Source organism: Molossus molossus, unplaced genomic scaffold (genome assembly GCF_014108415.1).
Source record: "Molossus molossus isolate mMolMol1 unplaced genomic scaffold, mMolMol1.p scaffold_m16_p_17, whole genome shotgun sequence".
In the NCBI taxonomy this organism is placed as follows: Eukaryota; Metazoa; Chordata; class Mammalia; order Chiroptera; family Molossidae; genus Molossus; species Molossus molossus.
In genome coordinates, this window is record NW_023425352.1 from 51,420,894 (window position 1) to 51,444,244 (window position 23,351).

Sequence of the window (23,351 nt, forward strand, 5' to 3'; positions counted from 1 at the left end):
GATGAAGAGACAAAGCAAACTAGAGAAAAATATTATTTTTGAAAAATATTATTCTTGCAAAATGCTATTCTGCTAAAATATTGCAGAATCAAGATGGTGTTTTAAATTTTTCATAATAAAGCCCTGGCCGGTTTGGCTCAGTGGTTGGAGCGTCGGTCTGCGCAACAGAGAGTCCTGGGTTCAGTTCCCGCTAGGGGCACGTAACCAAAAAAAAAAAATTTTTTTCATAATAAAATAGTCAGAGGTGTGGGTGTATGGAAAGAATGTTTCTATAACCAAAAGAAACAATTTCTAAACATGATAGAACTTGTATCTCTGAGGAAGTCCATCTTCAAAGCAATCATCTCCAATGCCTCCTATTCATCATTTCAATAATGATGAAATCATTATTGCACGTCCAGTGGGGGACGTGGAGGAGGTGGCCACTGTGACGCTTCAATTACTAAAAATGTCTTGGGATTGCCTATTTCAGAGGTGGTTTATAAGACAAATCCAAAATCAGTTTAATTACTTTGTCACAGTTTAGTTTTAGCCTCAAACAAAATTAATCAGCTCGATTACCCACCTTTTTCTCCCAACCTGGCTGTGTTTAAAAATCAAGTACTCCTCAAAAGGACAAGAAGTTTGACACTGAAATAAAATAATGTGCTCCAAATATATTTTAACCAATAGCATTTCTAGTGTAATTAGTTTACAGCCTTAAATCAACTAATGCAAAATGAGTAATATATTTTTTAAATTCTCAAGTACTTATTATTTAAAAACACAATGAAAGAAAATCACAATCGCCTCATTTTGCACACCTAAGTCAAATATCAACTTGACATAAGGTCTCTAATTAAAACTGAGCTTCGGCCCTGGCTGATGTGGCCCAGTGGTTGAGCACTGACCCATATACCAAGAGGTCACCAGTTCGATTCCCAGTCAGGGCACATGCCCAGGTTGTGGGCCAAATCCCCAGTGGGGGGCGTGCAGGAGGTGGCCAACTGATGTTCTCTCTCATCCATGTTTCTATCTTTCCCTCCCTCTCCCTTCCTCTCTAAAATCTATTTTTTTAAAAAAAACCCTGAACTTTAAGGAGTCAGAAAATTATTTTTACCAAGGAATAAAACAGGAACTTATAGAATTATACACCTGCAACCTATATAACTTTACTAACCAATGTCACCCCAATAAATTCAATTAAAGAAACAAAAAACAGGGTCTGATGAGCTACAAGGGATTAAGTCAAAGATTTCAAGCCAATAATTACCTTGCTGCTACTTTAAACCAAGCAGAAAAGCTACACTGATTTATATTCAGAAGTGTAAATCTTGGTCAAACCAAGGGAAACTAAAACATTCCTTAGGTTTCTGTTCTAAACCTCCTGACTCCTACTTGCTAACAACATAAAAACCACAAGGAATGGAGATACTTAAATCCAGGATTGTATAAACTGCTCTATCCTTATAAAGTATTAATGGGTGGTTTTAGGAAAAGTAACACTAATTTTTCAGGGTAATTTTCAAGAACAGCATCTATCTAATACCACTACTCGGGTGTTAAAATGTAGGATCTGTAAAGTTACGACACTAGAACAAAGTAAGGGCTTTTCAAGTTTTCAGCAGCAATATCCTAAAGGTTCACACGATGAAGCTGTTACTTCATGAAAAATTAAACTGAGATGAGAAAATCAAAGAGATTGACTGTTAATTTTTTAAAAGAAAATATTACAGCCCTGGCCGGTTTGGCTCAGCAGTAGAGCATCGGCCCGAGGACCAATGAGTCCCGGGTTCAATTCTTGTTAAGGGCACGTACCTCGGTTGAGGTCCGTCCCGGCCCCAGTCGTGGTTGTGGGGGAGGCAGCCAGTTGATGTGTCCCTCTCATGTGGATGTCTCTCTCTCTCTCTCTCTCTTCCTTTCTCTCCCTCTCTCCCACCCACTCAATTCAAAGATAAATGTAGGAATATCCTCAGGTGAGGATTAAAAAAAGAATATATATATATATATATATATATATATATATTACAAAATGATATATATTTTTTAATGAATATACTGCCTCGAGAAAACAAAGTAGCAAACAGAACTGAAATTACTAATTCAAAGTTTGAAAACAATATCAAATACTTCAATGGAACTAAATGATAAATACATATAGATCTCAAAACCCTATTACCTAATAGTACAAACCTGCATAACTAATGGAAACAAAAAACAGGGTGGGGGGCGGTATTGGGAAGAGGGGTATCAAAGGGGGGAAAAGGAGAAACATTTGTAACAAAAATAAACTAATAATAAAAAGAAACAAAAAACAAAGCAAACAAACAAAAAACATTAACTGGGTCAAAATTAGCAAGGAGTATCCTGCAAGGACCATATATCCAATTGATTTATGTTGTTTTTGTTTTTAAGCGGGAGGGAGAAATATCGATGTAAGAGAGACACATCGAGTGGCCGCCACCCACAGGACCCCAACTGGGGCCGAAGACAAACTGCAACCGAGGTATGTGCCCTTAGCGGAAACCCAACCTGGGACTCTCTGGTCTGCGGGCCGATGCTCTTAACAATTGAGCCAAACCAGCCAGGTCTGATTCATGTTTTAATAAATATTTACTAAGCATCACCCACCATTATGTGCCACAGACACTTTTCTAGGCACTGGAGATTGGCAGTGAACAGAAGAAAACTTTTAACTCCCTAAAGTTTGGGTCTCTAAACCTGGTCCTTCTAGCTTGTAGGCCTAAGCTACAGCTTGGGGTCATGAACCTAGATGAGGGACTTGCCTGTAAAATAACTGTTTAGCACATTTTCAAGTGTATGTAGATACTGTAGTGATTAACATTTTTTTTATTGTTTAAAGTATTACAGATGTCCTCGTTTTTTCCCCATTGACCCCCTTCTTCCCATTCCCACCCCCTTCCTTCCTTCCCCAGCCTAGTGTCCGTGTCAATTGGTTGTACATATATGCATATAAGTTCTTTGGTTTATCTCTTCCCACCCTCCATCCCTCTGAGGTTTGCCAGTCTGTTTCCTACTTCCATGATTCTGGATCACTCTTGGTCGACAGCTTATTTTGTTCATTATGTTCCACACATAAGATCATGTGGTACTTGTCTGTGATTGGCTTATTTCGCTTAGCATAATACTCTCCAGATCGTCCATGTCGTCTCAAAAGGTAAGAGATCTCTCTTTCTTATAGCTGCATAGTATCTCATTGTGTAAATGTACAACAGCTTTTTTATCCATCCATCTGCTGATGGGCACTTGGGCTGTTTCTAGATCTTACCTATTGTAAACAGTGCTGCTATAAACATAGGGGTGTATATATTCTTTCTGATTGGTGTATCAGGCTTTTTAGGGTATATGCCTAGAAGTGGAATCATTGGGTCCATTGGCAGTTCCATTTTTGATTTTTTGAGGAAGCACCAAGTTGTTTTCTATAGTGGCTGTACCAGTCTGCATGCCCACCCTTGCCAGCACTTGAGGATTTGTTGATGGCAGCCATTCTGGCAGGTGTGAGATGATATCTCATAGTCATTTTAGTTTGCACCTCTCTGATGATTAATGATATGGAGCACTTTTTCACATGTCTCTGGAACTTTTGTATGTCCTGTTTGGGGAAGTGTCTATTCAGGTCCTCTATCCATTTTTTTTTCTTTTCTGAATGATGGTTGTTCTATAGTTTAGCTGTAATTTTGATGTGTCCTCTGCTTATTTTTAATTGGATTGTTTGTCTTCATTTTGCTGAGTTGTATGAGTACTCTATATATTTTGGAAATTAACCCCTTATCCGATATATCGTTGGCAAATATGTTCTCCCAGAGTGGGTTCCCTTTTCATTTTGATGTTGGTTTCTTTTGCTGTGCAGAGGCTTTTAAGTTTGAAGTAGTCCCATTTATTAATTTTTTTCTTTTGTTTCTCTTGCCCTAGATGATGTAGCAGTAAAAATTCCACTAAATAAGATGTCTGAGATTTTTCTGCCTACATTTTCTTCTAGGGTTTTTATGGTTACCATATTTATTTTTTAAAAGCAAAGCAATGAATGTGTAGTAGTTTTTATTATCACAAGGAAAAGTGTTTTTAAATATTTTGATATAAAAAGGGGGGTTCTCATTCTTTAGCAGGAACTACTACTAAAGACCAGTTAATTTCTCCTAGACAACATAACTGCAATTCAGGGGGCTGCCACTAGGTGAAAGTGATACTTATTTTCAGGGCACTGGATGTGAGAAATTCAACCAATTACTCCATTGCTAGAAAAGCTTTTATGTTAAAACTTGCATTCTCACTGGAACTCTTGTGCACTGTTGGTAGGAAAGTTAAATGGCACAGCCTCTGTGAAAAACAGTATTGGGGGCACCTCAAAAAATTAAAAATAGAATTGCCATATTGTATATTGTGGACAGAATTGACTCAGTCTTGAAGCTAATCTGCCATATTGACTCCTGTCCCCTAACCCCCATTTGGGAATGTACACAAAAACTCTGTAGTGAGCTGCCCTTTACCTTATCTGTCTCTTAACCAGCTCTGACAGCAAAGCCTCTGGGCACCTGGCAGTCCCCCGTCCCTTATATTAAACACACATTCCTGCCCCAGCACCTAAACTCAGTGCTTTTAACTAGAAAACGGGCAGTCTGGGGGGTGGAAGGTGCAGAAGATAGCCATGTCACCTTGTCACCTCCAAGACGCACCTCATATGTAAGCTCTCTTAAACTCTTGTGTAATGATGGACTTGTCAGCCTCTCACTCTAGTCTCTCAGCCCTGGGAAATTTTAAGTAACAAGTTGTGAGCCAGCCAGGAGACCTAAGAAATGGGCCTTAGGAAAGAGACATCCATGGGGAAACCCCAGGATGACCATCTACTTCCAACTGGAGAAGGGTGGCCCATATGCTAGATTCCTGTGGACTGCCATGTGCGTACAAGGACACCCCAAAACATTGGCTGATCTTATGCATTTGTTTGAAGAGTACACATTACACACTGTGACAAGAAAGGTAAGTACATGGTCACAGCTGTGAGCTGGCCCCCCCTTATGGGTGGTTCAGCTGGACACTGACAACCAGCTAGAGGCAGGAGTCAGGGCTAGAAAATTAGACAATTAGAAGAACTGAAACTAGAAAAAGATATCTACAGCTCTGCTAGCATGGGGACTGGCTGACAGAGGGGGCGGGGAGGAAAGATCCTTGAACAGATCCCACTTCTTTTTTTTTTTTTTTTTTTTAATCCTCATCCGAGGACATTTTTCCATTTTTTGTACAGACAGAGTGGGAGGGAGAGAGAGGAAGAGAGAGAGAGGGAAACATCGATGTGAAAGGGACACATCGAGTGGCTGCCACCCGCACGACCAACCAGGGCCGGGGACAAACTGCAACCGAGGTACATGCCCTTAGCGGGAACCGAACCCGGGCCTCTCCGGACCGCAGGCGGACGCTCTAACCGCTGAGCCAAACCGGCCAGGGCCAGATCCCACTTCTTTATGGTAGTCGTGATGTCTCTATTTGCATCTGTTTGTATGTTCACGTGTATCTATACATATATGTGTTGTAGACGTGTGGTCTTTTCTACCTCCAAATGGTATTGTTTTAAAAAAACACAAAAACTCTACTTGATTGGTTTAAGAAATAAACAAGCACTTATAAAAACAGGCTATTCTAAAATTCTCAAAAATAGAGAAACTAACCCAAATGCTTTTCAAGTTCATGTGATCTAAGACAAGATTTTATAAAATTTAGTACCACCCAGAAATTCATGCCTTTTTCCTTGAATCCTAACTGGTTTCAACTATTACTTAGCTCATTCTGAAATTAGGTTTTATTATCCCCATTGTCAGGACTTCTCAGAACTCTGTTCTCCACTTCTGCTATATTTTGAATTCTAAATTCCTGCTCATATCAAAGCTCTCAAATCCCTGTTAATAGTTACAGAGAAAGGAAGACAGAGGTTAGTAACCTTAGTGGGGTGATTTTTGACAAGCCTGTAGAAGGTGGAGGAAGGACAAACTATAGCTTTAGCTCTGACTTACCAAAGTCAGAAATCTAGCAGTCATTTCATCAATAAGACAAGAGTGTTAATGTTAAAGGTGTCTAGAGTCTAAGGAAATCAGAAACTGAACAAGTCTAAATTATATCATTCCAATAGCCAAAAACATTTACAATAAATTTTTTTAGGGATAGAAGAAATGTAACCTGTATCTTTTCCAGCTTTATTGAGGTATAATTGACAAATAAATTATAAGCTATTTAAATTATAAGCTATTTAAAGTGTACATCGTGATGATCTGACATACCTATACACATCCGTCACCTTACATATTTACCTTTTATTCTTTCTTTTTTTGAGGGAGAGATAATTTAAGTTCTATTCTCTTAGCAAATTTCAGTTACACAATACAGTGCTATTAACTATAGTCACCACGTTTTCCATTAGATCCTCAGACCTTATTCATTTTACAGCTCAATGGATGTACCCTTTACCAACTTCTCCTTACTTCCCCCACCCCCCAGTCACTGATAACCACAATTCTCCTTTCTGTTTCTATGACTTCGTGTTCTTTTTAACCCTCACTCAAGGACATTTTTCTATTTATCTTCAGATAGAGTGGGAGAGAGAGAAAAGAAGAGAAAGGGAGAGAGACATTGACATGAGAGGGACACATCGACTGGTTGCCTTCCACAGGACCCCAAACAGGGCCGGGACGAGCTACAACTGAGGTACATGCCCTTGGCTGGAATTGAACCCGCAACTCATTGGCCGAGGTAGGTGCCCTTGGCCAGAGTCAAACCCAAGTCTCATTGGTCTGCAGGTTGACACTCTACCGCTGAGCCAAACTGGCCAGGCCCACTTCAACTTTTTTTTAAGATTCCATATACAAGTGATGCTATAGCAGTGTTTGTCTTTCTGAGTCTAGTTTACTCCACTTAGCATAATGCCTTCAAGGTATATCCATGTTGTTGTACTTTTTATTTTTATCCTCATCTGAGGAGATTTTTGCATTTTTCTTCAGATAGAGCGGGAGGGAGAAAGGGAGGAAAAGAAAGAGAAACATCGACGTGAGAGAGATACATCAAGTGGCTGCCACCCACACAACCCCAACCGGGGTTGGGGACAAACTGCAACCGAGGTACATGCCCTTAGCGGGAACTGAGACTCTCTGGTCAGCGGGATGACGCTCTAACCGCTGAGCCAGGCTGGCCAGGGCCATGTTGTTGTACTTTTATTTATAAAAGTATATGTATGTGTATATACATACATTATGTATATATATATATATATGTGTGTGTGTGTGTACGCACATATATACATGCATGTGTGTGTATATATGTATATATATAAAAACATGTAACATTTTTCTTATCTATGCATCCATCAAAGGACACAGGTTGTTTCCACACCTTGCTATGGTGACTAATGCTGTAGTATACAGTGGAGTGCAGGTATCTCTTCAATATCCTGCTTTCAGTTCCCTTGGACTATACCCGAAAGTGGACAGCTGGATCATATGGTATATACCCAGGAAGAAACCTGTATCTTGATTAGTCCAATAATTTCATTGATTAAACAGGAATATTACAGTAGTATGGTTGATCATAGGTGTTTATCTCCAAACTAGTTTTCTTGTGAATCAAGTCAGTATTCTGATAAGTCATTTACTAATGAATAGACACTATGGCTATTGGGTAGGTTATTATTAGTAATGCAGTTAAGTATGTATATACACAACATGATCTTAATTTAATTACACCCATGTCTGAATCTTAGCAGTAAAGTTAAATGTATCTCTACTGAGAAACTCATGCATGCCTCATGATGTATGATCTGTTTCCAACACTGAATCTGCAGCCTAGTGGACATGACATGATGTACTGAAAAATTACGTAATTACATAAATGCCTTAAATTAGTATTTATAAGTTGACCCATTATGCATTCCTCTAGATAACTTCATCATCAAGTAAATGTCAGATTTGGGAAGAAATGCAAAAATCATGGTTCTACCACCCTTTCTTTTATTTTTGTTTTGCAATAAAATTTGGAGAACAGTGGTGGTAGAGAGAATTTTCTTTTAAATGTATCTAGAGATTATATATAAAGTAAGAGGCAAATAAAAAACAAGGGCATCTTGCCTTTTTAAAAACCTCCTAGAGCCCTGGTCGCTTTGGCTCAGTGATCAGAGCATTGGCCCACAGACCAAAGAGTCGCAGATTTGATCACAGTCAAAGGCATGTACCTTGGTTGCATTTTGGTCCCTGCCCCTGGTTGGGGTTGTTCAGGGGCAACCAGTCAATGTGTCCCTCTCACATCGATGTTTCTCTCTCTCTCTCTCTCTCTCTCTCCCTCCCTCCCACTCTATCTGAAGGTGGACAGAAAAATATCCTTGGGTAAGGATTGAAAAAAATAAAAAACCTATCGTGTAGTTGATAAGGAAATGTTCTATTCCCATAAAATTTTGAAAAGGTGTACACATTTCATTATTTCCAATATTTTACTTTATTAGTTGCTCACCAAGTGACAATGGCTCTTAACCCTTAGTTTTAAGTTTTGCCTTCAAAGTTGGTTTTGTGATTATAGAATATACTCTAAGTTGCTAAAAGTAAATGCACTGTTGGTGGGATTGTAAATTGGTACGGTATGGAAAACAGTACGGAGGTCCCTTAGAACACTAAAATAGAACTACTATATGGTCCAGCAATCCCACTGATGGGTAAATACAAAGGAAATAAATCAGGATCTCCAAGAGATATTCATACTCCCCTGTTAATTGTAGCATTATTCACAATAGTCAAGATGTGTAAACAGCCTAAGTGTTGGCAAACAAATGAACGGATATATACACAAAGGAATATTATTCAGCCTTAAAAAAAAAAAAAAAAGGAAATCCTGCCATTTATAACATGAATGAACCTGGAGGGCTAAGTGAAATAAGCCAGATACAGGAAGACAAATACTGTATAAGCTCACTTATATACGGAATCTAACAAAGTTGAACTCATAGAAATAGAGAGTAGAATGGTCTAGGAAGTAGGGAAAAGGGGAAAGTGTTGGTCAAACGGTACAAAGTTTCAGTTTTAAGATGAGTAAGTTTTGGGGATCTAATGTACAGCATGGTTCTATAAAATTTACTAGGAGAGTAGAATTTAAATATTCTCTCACCACCCAAGAAAAGTAAATATGTGAAATCGTACATAGGTTAATAAGCTTGACTAAGAGCATCATTTGATTGGGAACATCATTTTACAAAATGTACACATACATCAAAACATCACATTGTATACCTTAACATTGTATATACTTAAATAAGTACAACGATTATTTGACAATCATACCTCAATAAAGCCGAAAAAATTTTAATTAAAAAAGAAAGAAGTCCAGCCGGTGTGGTCAGTGGTTGAGCATCGACCCATGGACTGAGAGGTTGCGGGTCAGGGCACATGCCTAGGTTGTGAGCCCAATCCCTAGTGTGGGGCATGCAGGAGGCGGCCAATCGATGTTCTCTCTCATTGATGTTTCTGTCTCTCGCTCTCTCCCTTCCTCTCTCTAAAATCAATAAAGAAAAAAAAAAAAAAGAAAAAGTAAATGGGTTCCTAAATTATTTCATTGACAAGGGACAAAAGTCTATTTGAGAAGCTGACAAAAAAGAAATTATGATGGAACACTTTTTGAACTTATTCCGGCTGCAAACTATTTAGATATCAAAGGTTAGCATGATGTTACATGCAAGACTGTTGCTAATGTGATCAAGAGGAAAAATCCTGAAGAGATTCACAAGACCTTCAGTATCAAAAATGACTTTACTGCCCTGGACTATCTGGCTCAGCAGTTGGAGCGCTGGCCTAAGGACCAAAGACCAAAGGGTTGCAGGGGGCACGTACCTGGGTTGCAGGTTTCCCCAGCCCCAGTCAGAGCCATCTGGGAGAGGCAACCAGTAGGTATGTCTCTCTCATTGATGTTTCTCTCTCCCTCCCTCCCTCCTTCTCTCTCTCTCCCCCTTCCTACCTCCTTCTGTGTCCCTCCCCCTTCCTCCCTCCCTTCCCAGTCTATCTGAAAAAAAAAAAAAAAATCAATGGAGCCTAGCTAATGTGGCTCAGTGGATTCGGCCTCATCCCATGGACCGAGAGGTCCCGATTCGATTCCTGGTCAGGGTACATGCCTGAGTGGCATGTTCGATCCCCAGTAGGGGGCGTGCGGGAGGTGGCCAATCGATGTTTCTGACTCTCCCTTCCTCTCCCCCCCTTTCTCGCTTCCTCCCACCCTATCTGATGATAAATGAAAAAATATCCTTGGATGAGGATAAAAATAAATTAAAAATAAAAACATTTAAAAAAATTAATGGAACAATATCCTTGGGTGAAGATTAACCAAAAAAAAAAAAAATGACTTTACTGAAGAAGAGGAAGAACCAGTGGTGTGAAGAGAAGTGAAATGTTGAGCCTAACACATTGTAAGGATTGCACTGCTCTGTCATAACCGTTAATATTAGACAGACAGACAAGTGCAGCAGCAAGTCACTTGTATTAGCAGGATACTGTCCTCACATACACAGTCCACGTACAGATATCAAACCTATATAGGACTGACTTTCTTCTAGTATGATCAAAAGTTTCTTTTTTCTCTTCTCTAAATAAAACGGAATTGTGGGTTCTCCATAGAAAATGGTATTTTGAGCTTTCCCTCTTTTGGTAAAGCATTTTCTGCCTAGTTTATTGCCCAGCTAACTTTAGTTTAGTGGCCTTTTAAAAGTTGGCATTGTAAATAAAACAGCTTGCAAAGGCTTTCTGAAACAGAATTAGCAACATATTATCCTTATTTGTGAGTTGGAAGCTGGAAAAAAACTACTTGAGGTAAATGTTCTCAGAGTGGTTATTAGGATGTCTTCCAGCTTCCTGGAGTTAAGGAGTACCACTGGTATTGATTAGCCCGTATGTAGCAGGGCTCCCTTAACTGGATCTGAGGACTTGTTTTTGCATTTTAATCCTCTCAGCTTTGAATATTTGGCTAGAGACTCAGTTGCTTAGTTTGTGGTTCTGAGGAAAATATAACTAGACAGTTTTTAGCTTTTCAATTAAAAAAAGACAACCCTTGTGGTATGTCCTAATTGTCAGTGATTCCATACAGGGAAAACTATTCACACTATGTACTTGCATGTAAAAAAATTTAACCTTTAACACTAAAATGTGTGGCAAAACCTAAATTAAATTAAATTAAAAGAAAAGAAATACGATGACTAATGTTCACACTGTGTATCCCGTATTCATTAGAAGTGTAACTCTGCAAAGGAAAACATGGTTTATATTAATCAAACATTTGCTCAACAAATTGTGATGAGTCCAGGGAAGATAGTTACTCCATTAAAATTTAAAAACAACCTTTCAGTAATACTCATTTGTTTTCCATTTACACAGATTTTCTACTCATAGCAGTTCCAACAAACTTATATTTGGTAATACCCACTGCCATATGTACCTATAGAAAGTGCAAAATTAACTGACATGTCATAACTAAGAATAAGTTCCTGTTTTGTCCCCTCAGATGAGCTTTAAAATGACTATATTTTGAAAACAGATATTTTAACCATAATCAGTTTACTTTCTTCTCCTTATAAAAAGCAAAGAGTCTACATTTCCAGTTGTCAAACTTTTCTATGATTTTCAACACCTAAAAATTCTGACCCTAGAACTTTTCTCAAGAAAAATGCATATTGCCCTGGCCGGTTTGGCTCAGCGGTTAGAGCGTCGGCCTGTGGTCCCGAGAGACCCGGGTTCGGTTCCCGCTAAGGGCATGTACCTCGGTTGCAGTTTGTCCCCGGCCCTGGTTGGTCGTGCGGGTGGCAGCCACTCGATGTGTCCCTTTCACATCGATGTTTCTCTCTCTCTCTTCCTCTCTCCCCCTCCCACTCTACCTGAACAAAAAATAGAAAAATGTCCTCAGGTGAGGATAAAAAAAAAAAAAAGAAAGAAAAATGCATATTTATAGCAAATTGCAATTTCAGAGAATTCACAGAACCTCAGAAAGCTTCCAATGGGCATTCCAGGGCCCCATGGCGACTAAGAATCCCTAGACTACAAAATTTGATAGCCTTCCCAAAGAAAAGTTCTTATTCATTTCCTTTGAATTCTACACTAAAACAAAACAAATTAATCAAGTCTTTCTTTCCTGCATTGTCAAAGAGCTAGTTACTGTAGAAAATATGGAAAATACAAAAAGGCATCAAGTAAAAACCACCCCACATACATGCCTCATGGGAGGCAGTGTAGTTCAGTGGTTAAGATCACAGATTCCGAGCCAGAATGCCCGGCTATTGCTTATGAGTTCTAGCTGGTGATCCCAAATAATGAAGTTAATAAAAGAACCTAGCTCAGAGAATGATGTGATGGTTAAATGAGATAATCCATGTAAGGGCTTTAGCATAGTGCTAAGGTATACAAAACATTGAATAAATATTAACAATATTATTTGAAATTTTTAAATAAAAATCTTTAATGAGACTTCATCAGTAAGTTAAATATACAGAAAATACAGAAGCTGGCCGGTGTGGCTCAGTGGACTGAGTGCCAGCCCATGGACTGAGATGTCCCAGATCGATTCCTGGTCAGGGCATATGCCTAAGGTTGTGGGCTCAATCCTCAGTGGGGGGCGTGCAGGAGGCAGCCGATAGATGTTTCTCACATCGCTCTTACTATCTCTCTCTCTCTCTAAAAAATCTATAAAAACATATTAAAAATATATTTATATATACAGAAGCATGAGCTGTCAGTACAGAATGTAACATAAAATTTCACTAAGATCAACAGTGCTCAGAAATAAAGTAACTTGCTCAATATCACAAAACCAGTCAGTTAAACCAGGACTAAAATCAAGATTTGTTCCATAAAATAGAGAGAGCTCTCAAAGGCTTCAGAAATAACCAGTCATTGTAATCAACATAATCATCCTATTTTTATTTGTTTGGGTATTGTGTTTTGAAACTTTGTCATAAGCACATTATATGCATATTTAATCATCACAATTTAATTTTTTGAGAAAGTTGATAAACCAGACATTATGGCTAGAATAGCTGTTTTCAAGTTTTAGTAATCTTATTTTTTTTTTATCCTCACCTGAGGACATTTTTCCATTTTTTGTTCAGATAGAGTGGGAGGGAGAGAGGAAGAGAGAGAGAGAGAAACATCAACATGAAAGGGACACATCGAGTGGTTGCCACCCACACGACCACAACCAGGGCTGGGGACAAACTGCAACCAAGGTACGTGCCCTTAGCAGGAACCGAACCCAGGTCTCTCTGGACCGCAGGCTGATGCTCTAACCGCTGAGCCAAACCAGCCAGGGCAAATTTTAGTAATCTTAAAACTCATCTGAGAGGAAAAAATAGGAGCTTATTCTTAGTTATGACATGTCAATTAAGTTTAATTTGTTATCAATTTTCATCCATGTTTCCAGTTCAAACTTTGGTTTGGAAAATGCAAAACCAAAAGATAAACAAAACAACCCAGGAAACCCAACCATTCTACATAAGCAACAGGTTGGATAAGACAAACAGTTGTTTATATTATTAATTCTGGGATATTTTTAAAACTTTAATTTATGGAACCATCTGTAAAAACAGAAGATTCACAAGAAAGCAAACCCTGTAAGAAAGTAAGTAATGTAATCTAAAAAGCATCCACTTGAGTAGTACAGAGGTGTCTAAAAATGTGGGGTACTACAGTGAGGTAGTATCTTTAAAAAGTTAAGAATGATTAAACTGCAAAAAATATTCTATTTCTCAAGCATCAATCTATTTGATTAGAAACCTGACTTTTTTTTAGGAGAGAAAAGAAACATAGTTACATTTTTATATATGTTCTCCACAGTCACGGAATAACAAACAGAAGCATATATTGTTAGAACTAGTATTTAACATCAAAGTTTAAGATGAAATTACTAAAAATATCAAACTTCTAAAACTAAACATCAAATCATAATATTTGAACACTTTCATATATAGGTAAAATTTAATTTACCCAATATTTCACACTATTTATGCTATCTTTTGGAGTTTAAAAATTTCTGGTATCTTAGAAATGTTATGCCAGAAGACAGTATGAACTACAGGTGCTTTTATATTTGATTCCCAAATAAACCCAGAGCAAAGGACACTCTTACAAACAAACAAACAAACAAACAAAACAACAAAAATCCAGTGAGTGTTTGCCCTTTGCCTTCTTCTATCCAATGGATTTGGAAATAATCCAAGCAAGATATCCAAGTTATAAGAATTCCCATAATTGATGGCATATATACCAAATCGAATGCTCTCCACATTGAAAGGTCCTGACTTGGAATAGGATAAGCCTTTGGGCATTTTTCCTTAGTAGAGCTGAGTTATGCTAAAGGTACCTTCCCTCATTATCATCTGTCAAATGGATGACCACATTAGGGATAAAGTCTATGGCCACACACAGATAAAATGTACATATGTAAATTTAATTATATCAGAATATTTTAAAAATCAGATTCTTCTGTAACCAGTTGAATCAATCTGATCTTCTATTTAGGCTATAATCCAAATTAAATTCTGTGTATCACACTCTTATTTGTTTTGTACATATTGAACTTCCTTAAAAACAAAAGAACTTTTTCCTGCTTCTCAGGCAGGAATCTGAAGTGCTGAAGTTCACTGAGGTCTGCATCACTAGTGAAACAGAGCTGTTGCAAGAGCGTCTGCTTTTGAGCTACCTTTGGGTGGTACAAAAGAATAGGATTTTTTAAAAATGTTTTTATTGACTTTCAGAGAGACAGGAAGAGAGAGGGAGAGAGAAACCTCAATTGGCGGCCTCCTGCATGCCCCCTATTGGGGATCAAGCCTGCAACCTGGGTATGTGCCCTCACCAGGAATAGCCAGGAATGGAACCCGCAACCTCTCGGTGCATAAAACGATGCTCAACCAACTGAGCCACACCAGCCAAGGCCAAAAGAAGTCTTCATTTGAGTAATCCAAGATTACAGACACAATCAAACCCATACGAGAATTCAAGAAGTCACAGAATAACTTGAGTGAAGTTGTTTTACATGACACCAATGTAGTCCTCAGTTTCCTATTTTGAGGACACTTGAAGCAGCTATGATCATTTCTGGTTCTTGGCTAGAATAGTCTAGTCACTTACCGCTATGGTCTGAATGTTTGTGTTCCCCTAAAATTGGTATGTCGAAATCTTAATCCTCAAAGATGATGGTATGTTAGGTGGGACCTTTGGTAAGTGGTTAAGACATGAGGATAGACCCATCATGAATGGGATTAGTGCCTTATAAAAGAGGCTCTGCAGAGCTGCCTAAACTCTTCTGCCATGTGAGGATACACCGAGAAGTCTGCAACCAGAAAAGGGACCTCACCTGACCAAGCTGGCAACCTATTTCAGATTTTCAGCCTCCAGAACTGTGGGCAATACATTTCTGCTGTTCATAAGCTACCCAGTTTGTGATATTTTGTTACAGCAGCCCAAATGGACTAAAGCATGAACATACATGTGTGTGTGCATGTGTGTGTGTGTGTATATATATATATATATTTATTTTTCTTTTTTTTTTTAAAAACCATAGCTATATATCAAGAAAATGTTTTCCTTCCTTAGTACATCTGCATGCCAAGGCACCATCAATAAACTTAGGGTCAATCATATTATACCTCTTCATTATTCAAAATGGTCTAAGGTGTTACTGTAAGGTACTTTGCTATACATACTAATTATACAAAAAAAAATTCAAGCCAACCAAATGATGCCAATTCAAGAGGAAGAAAGGATCCTGCAGTTCATATCAACTCGTAGGAAATTAGATGTAACAAAGTAGAGTTTCTGAGTAAATACAACTTTGAGGATCCCACAGGAGAATACATGCCAATGAGAGGTCCCTCCTGTAACTTCTTAGCCTGGGGCTGTTTGCTCCACTGCCTCCAGCTGGAACCCAGCTCGGATAGGCTCCTTGGAAGCAACACACAGGTTGGATTTTCTGCCAATGGCCAAATGTCAATACAAACCTGCAGCAAACGTCCGTCCTGGTAGAGATAAAATGAATTTTTCTATTTCTCTCTGATAGCCAAGCACAGAAAAATAGTAAGATAGCACACACAAGGATAACATTTCATCTTTACTAGTATTCTATATATGCAAAGAAATATGATGTTCTTAGACATCTAGCTAAGGAAGACCAATAACTTATGTAGCTTTTACAATTCAAAAAGATTTGCACTCACTGTAATCAAGCTTCCTGACTAAATGGAAAAAAAAAAAAAAGAGTTTTAAGGTAGATAAAGAATCAAACATTTGTCCCTGTGTCAGTTTCTAAATACAGTACAAAGTTCTTCCTATTGGGAAGGAGGCTTAAAAGCTGTGTTTCTTTCTTTTTAAATAGCTATTTAAATCTGTACAAATAATGTACGCTCTTTATAAAAAGGTTAGAAAATATAAAAAGGCAAAAATGAAAGTAAAAACATAAAGAGTCACTAGCAATTAATTCTACCTCCCAAGGATCATGAATACTTTAGCATTTGTACTTAGTTGTAGACTTTTTTCCCTAGGAAAGTAAAGATTCTTACCATTTTGTGGTTAACCTATCAATTTGTGCTAAAGTTAGATTTCTTTGGCTCACTGGTATATACAGGAACAGACATCTCTTTTTAGAAGTCTGTGGACTTACTTTATTAACACTATTTGTAGATCTTAATTCTACCAGTCCATTAAAAGCACTGAATTTTTCTGTATTCACTGAATAATCTAGTTTATTTTTACTGTTTAGTAAATATTCCACAGCCCAAATTTAGGGCTGGCTACTTAAATTTAAAACTTCTAATGGAGCACTAAATTTTAGTTCCAAAACACGTACAGAAAAGACCAATGTAATTTTTTGTTGTTGTTCATCGAGGCAGTTTTAAAACATTTGCTTCTATTCCTCTACTTCTTCCCCAAGTTATAGTTGCTTCTTTAACTGAACATCTGAATTTAAGACTGACTTCTTATTTAGTCAATGCCCCTTTAACTCACAGCACAATGAGGCATTTTAAGCACTTGTTAAGACATAAGAAAAACCATGTGGAACTATCTGACCTCAGAAAAGAAACTGGGATCAAACGATAAGAACACCTTACCTTATCTGCATAAATTGGAATGTCATGAAATGGAGATATATATTGTCCTTTCTCATTTTCTGCAAAATAAATTTTAAAAAGTTATAACTTTTTTGGTTAATTATATTTCCAGATATATGAAGTATACTTTAAAAAAAAACCAACTTCCTTCTCCCCTATTGTCAACACCATTCACTACAATGGTACTGTACACATTTTTTTTTTTTATCTGCAACCTGAGGATATTTTTTTCCATTTTTTGTTCAGATAGAGTGGGAGAAAGAGCAAGGAACAGAGAGAGAGAGAAGAGAAACAAGGATGTGAAGAGAGAGAGAGAAACATCGATGTGAAAGGGACACCTCGGGTGGCTGCCACCAGCACGACCCAACCAGGGCTGGGGACAAACTGCAACGGAGGTACGTGCCCTTAGCGGGAATTGAATCCGGGTCTCTCTGGACTGCAGGCCAACACTCTAACTACTGAGCCAAATCGGCCAGGGCAGTACTGTACACATTTTTATACCAAGATTTTATTCCTCAAAAAACTGGTTGTATTCTTCACCTTTCCTAACTCCTCCAAAACTGGGTTAGTTTTCACCTTATGTATTCCTTAGGCATTTAAGAGGTACTAACCTCACCCTGGCCGGTTTTGCTCAGTGGTTAGAGTGTCAGCCTGGAGTCCACAGACCTGGATTTGGTTACCGCTAAGGGCCCATACCTTGGTTGCAGTTTGTCCCCGGCCCTGGTTGGGTCATGCGGGTGGCAGCCATTCGATGTGTCCCTTTCACGTCGATGTTTCTCTCTCCCTCCCACTCTATCTGAACAAAAAAATGTCCTCGGGTGAGGATAAAAAGAAAAAAAAAAGAGGCACTAACCTCTATAATGAGGGCAGGGACTGCTTTATATATACCTTTGTATCCCCCAAATCTAGCAGTGCCTAGTATACAAAAGGTGATCAAATTGTTTTGGGTTGATCTTACATCAGTCAGCAGTTTACAAAACTAATGAAATACCTGGGCTCAGAGAGAAGGGGGGTATCAATTTGCTGAATTATAGACTATGTTGCCTTAAATGATGCTCCAGGAAGACAAAGCCATCTTAGATTATGTTTTTTCTTTAGGATAATCAAGTTGCAACAACACTTTCACAGGTAATTTCTATATTCTAGAGACCAAACTACCACATCTAAAAAGTAATTCAAAACTTTCCTTATTATTCTTCAGAAAACCTAAGGTTCAGTCCACACTGCATCCCTTCAGGTTTAGAAACCAACAGTGACCACTCCCAATCCCATGAAATCAATTGTGACTTTGCAGTCCAACCCCGCTCACAGCTTTAAAGAGATTGGCAAATGTAAAATTACACAGTTTTAAAAAAATTTTTTTTGCCTATTAAGGAAGGAATCTAAGAAATCTATGATTAAAAAATTTTTTAATTATATAGTCAGATCTAATTACTGGTATTTTTTAAGTTCCAGTGAGTTCCATCTGATAAAAAGCTACCTTAGCAGTGCCAAAGTCAAGGAGTGGCTTTGGTCTTCCATAATGGCTGTCAAATATTCGCTACCAATATATAATCTAAAAACTGTGTTAGCTCTACAAACATAGCTTAAATGTTACCCAAACCATGCCCTCCTCTTCAAACCTCTAAACCTCTCCTATTGAGAAATTCTGGTGCCAACACTAACTCCGGAAAAATGGCTCAGTTTCTTATTTGTCAAAAGTTCCTGCACTGCCCTTGCTGTTATTTCCAAAATTATATCAAATGAGGAGTCTCGTCCTTCCTGGATTTTACACGGCAGTCTAATATTAGTTCAACTGGATTTGTCAACTTGCACCTACCTTTTCCTCCTACCTCCAGCTACTTTTTGATAGGAGCTTTGTTCCTTCAGGATTCCTATTTGTTCCCTCTACACCCACTCTTTCCTGCTCTTCACACACAGGAGAACTCACAGAATCCAGTGCACCTGCCCATTTCCTTCCCAATAAAACTGTAATGAAGTTAAAACAATCGCCTCTGGTGACACATTTCCGAAACTCCTTTATCATTTCCCATCTAGTCCTAAAGTGTGGGGAGTAGTAGAAAGTAAAGGTAAACCCGAGGTAGCTTTCCACCACCTACCAGGCAAAAGGGGGTGCATCAAGGCAAGCGAGCACCGCCCGCCTGCCGCTCCCCCGCTCTAAGTGCGAGCTTGGGGTAAGTACCCCTTGGACTCCTAGTTCTGGAACAAGGGTAAACACCCGGCACTCCGTCATCCCGCTTGCCAGACTGATGTCCCCTGCTTGCCTTGGAGGGAATCGCTTTCTGTTTCCCAGGCCAGTTCCCAGCATCTGTGCCATGGGGAAAACGCGCGGAGGAGAGGCAGGAACGCCCCAGGACCCCCGCCCCACCCCGCCCCCGCCCCCGCCGGCGCGAGGGGTCGGGCCAGGCCCCTGCCCACTGCTCCTGATCCGGGTCTGTTGCCCTGTCTGTAGAACAAGGGGCTGCCCTTAACCCGCTTGGTGCAGCCAAGTCTGAGCTACAGTGAAGGAACTGAGGTTTCAGAAAGTCTTCCCCCCTCCGCACCCCTCCTCCTCCACCTCCAAACTGAGCAATCCTCTTAAGAAGATTAGTTTACCTCTGGGCACCTTTCTAGGGTGACTCAGAGGTTTCCCTTTCCCATCACACACTACCGAACACCTGCGAAACTGGCCTGTCTCAGGTTAGGGTCCAACCGTGAAATGGGACGACCGGGTGGGCCAGGCCCCAGGGACCTGCCGAAGGAGCCCATCCCGCCCCCAGGCCGCGGGGCTGAGCGCGGGCCGCAGGAGCCCAGGCAGGACGCGAGGGGCCCGGGAATGAATGGACGGGCGGGCGCGGAGCGGCCGCGGGGCCGCCGACACTCACTGAAGAAGATTCGGTACTCGAGGGTGAAGGGCGCGGCGCGCTCCTCGCTGCTGAAGCCGTTCATGGTGCCGGAGACGAGCCGCTGCCACAGAGCAAGCAGCCCGCACGCGGTGCCGACTGACAAGGAGAGACCAGCGCGCCTGCGCACCGCTGGGACCGGCCTGGGGAGCGGCGGTGGGAGCCGCCTTTAACGCAGCTCTGGCTCGCGTGCCTCCTCCACCCAGCCCGGCCCACCTCGTGCGCAGGCGCACTCCGCTCGGTCCCCGCGTCCTTGAGTCCCAGCCCCGCCCCTCGCGCTCCGCCTCCACAGACCGGCCTCCCGGCTCCCTCGCTGGCCACGTGGCTGGTAGCCGGTTTTGGCCCTATTCTTTGCGCTGCGGACTTTGGGGCTGACAGAGGAGAGTAAAAGCTCAAGTTCTCGGTTTGGACCAGCTAGGAATTGGCCATGGACTTCTCCCCAACCACGCACACTGGGATTCACCTTTGATTCTCACACACTTTTCCCTACAGAGTAATTCCTTATCTCAATAGTCGTTTATAAATCACCCATCCCTTTACCCGACAGGCTCTGCCTGCGATTGGTCGGTGTGTTACTTTTTTCTAATCCCGTTAAGCAAAACTGAGGCATATTACTGACACCTGTAATAGTTACCAGCTAAACACTAGTCTCGCCACTTTATAAGTGTGTGACATCGGGCAAATTGGTATTAACTTCTCTGACTCAGTTTCTCATTTGGGAAATGGAGATCAGTCACAGCACATTTTTCATGGGTTGAGATGATTAACTGAGTTGATAGACGTCAGGAGTTGGAGGAAGAGCCTGGCTCCTTGTAAGCACTTGTTATAGGAAATATAACTTGTTATTCTCACCCTCCCCAGTGGAGGAGGATTTACTCTGACCCCCTCTTTGCCTGACCCACCCCAGATCCTCCCCAACTTTAGATGGAAGCATTGGAAAAGTTCAAGCTTGAGCTCAGAGTCCCTTGAGGACATTTCTCTCAATCGGAAGCTCTCTGAGCTTATTTTTCTACTTCTGTTCCAATTTATCAGGCCAGACTTCAAAAGCTCGTCTGATTGAGGTTGTGGGCAGATATTTGCATCATGTACATACCCAATCCTCTATGGTTTTTTTTTTTTAAGTATATTTCAAAATCCTAATTTTAAATTAAAAAATGATTATTCACATTTCAAAGAATGCCTAATTTTATTTTAAAATGTTGATGGCCCAGGTTTCTCATAATATGCCTTAAAACATTTTGATTTAAACTTTATTTTTGCACAACAATGTCTATTATGTAAAATAAAATGCTCCCTTTATTAAATGCAAATCTAGTAAGATAATTCTAATTAGTTAGAAAGTGTCCCTCCCTTGTCTCCATCCAGACTCCCATTCATTTTCAGAAGGCCATGCCTCACTGACCTTTTTTGAACACTACACCACACTGTTTTTACCAGTAGTTAGAACGCAGGGTAGAAAAAAGAGAGAGAGAGAGAGCAGTAGTTTAGTAAGTGACACAGTGTATTGTTGAAAGTGAAAGGAATTTCTGCAGAGCGAATACTAAATAGCATCAACTTCAGAGAGTTTTATGAGAAGTTCTTTTAATTGAACTGCTCTGTTTTCTGCCTTTGAGCAAATGAAACTAGTTTTCTTGGAAAAACTCAAATTCCCATCTGTGACTGACTTATGAGCAGACAGAAATGATGCAATAGTGTGCCACACATACTTTCCCTTTTGCCTCCTGCCAGCTCAGAGCAAGATAGCAACGGTTTGCTGACCTCTGGACTTATGCACCAACTTTTGTATCATTGAATGTGTTCTGAGACCAATCAGTACCAACTCCAGTGAAATGCCAAGCCTTCGCTTAACTGGGGCATGAGTCAGTGCTTTGTAACTTTCCTTTGCAGGCAAGGATGGTGTGCCCCACAGGCCCAAGTGGACCTTGTTCTCCTTCTCATAGGCACCGTGCCTGGCCTAGAGTAAGTGTTTGATGAATCTTTGCTGGACCAATGGATAGAGGAATCTAGAGGAGGTGGGAAACACCTTCTTCAGTATATTAGTTTAACAAAGGATGAACTCAACTGTTCTCAAACATTCTCTCTCTTGCTCTGTAATAAAATCCAATGCCACTTTCAGTCCACATCTTGTCCACAGAAATTTGGGAGCCCAAAAGTTGTTCTCTAGCAATTGTGATCTTTTAACCCAAGCTGGTGTATCTTAGCTATACAACTCTCTAAAGCTTGGAAAGTATTTTACCTATCTGATTCTAGGTAGCTCCATGTGCCTATCTCCACACCTGTAATTTTTTTTTATATAATTTTCTTTTTTGATTTTTAGAGAGAGAAGAAGCGAGAGGGAGAAAGAGAAACATTGATGATAGAGAACATCCATTGGCTGCCTCCTGCATGTTCCCCACTGGGGATTGGACCCACAACCTGGGCATGTGCCATGACCGGGAATCGAACCAGCAACCTCTTGGTGCATGGGTCAATGCTCAGCCACTGAGCCACACCAGCCGGGCCACATCTATAATTCTTTCAAGGCATAATTGCTAAGGTAACTTGAATGTATCAAGCCTCCATTGGAGAGCATGCCCTTAGTTTATTTTCCCGGAACCATTTTATCCAGCAGAGAACTTACTGGGAGCCGCTGTTCATGCCCTTGATCCTGTCTGTTTTAGTATGAAACTTAATCAGCCTTGTTACTCAAAGCATTTCTCCATGTTTACCTTTATCGGTTGGAGATGAACAACAGTTGCATCGTTCAACCCTGTCAGTCCTGGGATTTCTTATTCTCTATTTTCTCTTTCATCCCTGCTTACAAAAGAGTCCATTTTTTTCTAAGCTTATCTCTTTCTTATAGTGTCCTATCAAATGCAGCTAAAAGCAGCCAAGGCATACTAGTAACAATCTGCTTCCCAACTTCTTTGCTTAAAATCACAAGCTGCTTGATACATTATTTGCCTTCCAAGTGATCAAATAATGGAGAGAATCTTGTAGAAATCATGGGAGTGGGAAGAGACTAAAGTCTAAATTGAGATTCCCAGTGTGTGGTTAGATAGGAGGCCTGGAACTTAGAAGAGAAAAGAAGTTTGGCTGAAGTCATTGATTTGCACAATTTAAGTCATTGGAGAAGAAATATACTAATAATTTTTAGAAGCAGAGTGCCTAGAACAGAACCCTGAGGAACCTCAATGTTCCAGGGAAGGATGGCAGAAGAAGCACCCACAAAAGGAATGCCATAGAGGTAGGAGATAAAACAGGACACTGTGGTGTCTTGGAAGCCAGGGGAAGAGGGGATTTTAGGAAGAGAGGGTGGTCAACCTTTATGTGCAGCTACCTTCTGGACTTCTCTGCTTGGCTGGCATCTCATATTCACCAGGTCAAAAAAT

At 40.1% G+C, this 23,351-nt stretch overlaps 1 protein-coding gene across 1 annotated transcript in view; it reads right to left on the minus strand.

Moving 5' to 3' along the window:
• PPA1 (inorganic pyrophosphatase 1) overlaps positions 1–20,117 on the minus strand; it is a 40,382-nt gene extending 20,265 nt beyond the window's left edge. The window contains exons 1-2 of the mRNA XM_036265714.1: positions 19,963–20,117; positions 17,099–17,157 (exon numbers count right to left, since the gene is read on the minus strand). Of these exons, the coding sequence (XP_036121607.1) occupies positions 17,099–17,157; positions 19,963–20,026 (123 nt within the window). The 5' untranslated portion in view covers positions 20,027–20,117. The remainder of the gene's footprint in view (positions 1–17,098; positions 17,158–19,962) is intronic.
• Between the last annotated feature and the right edge of the window lie 3,234 nt (positions 20,118–23,351).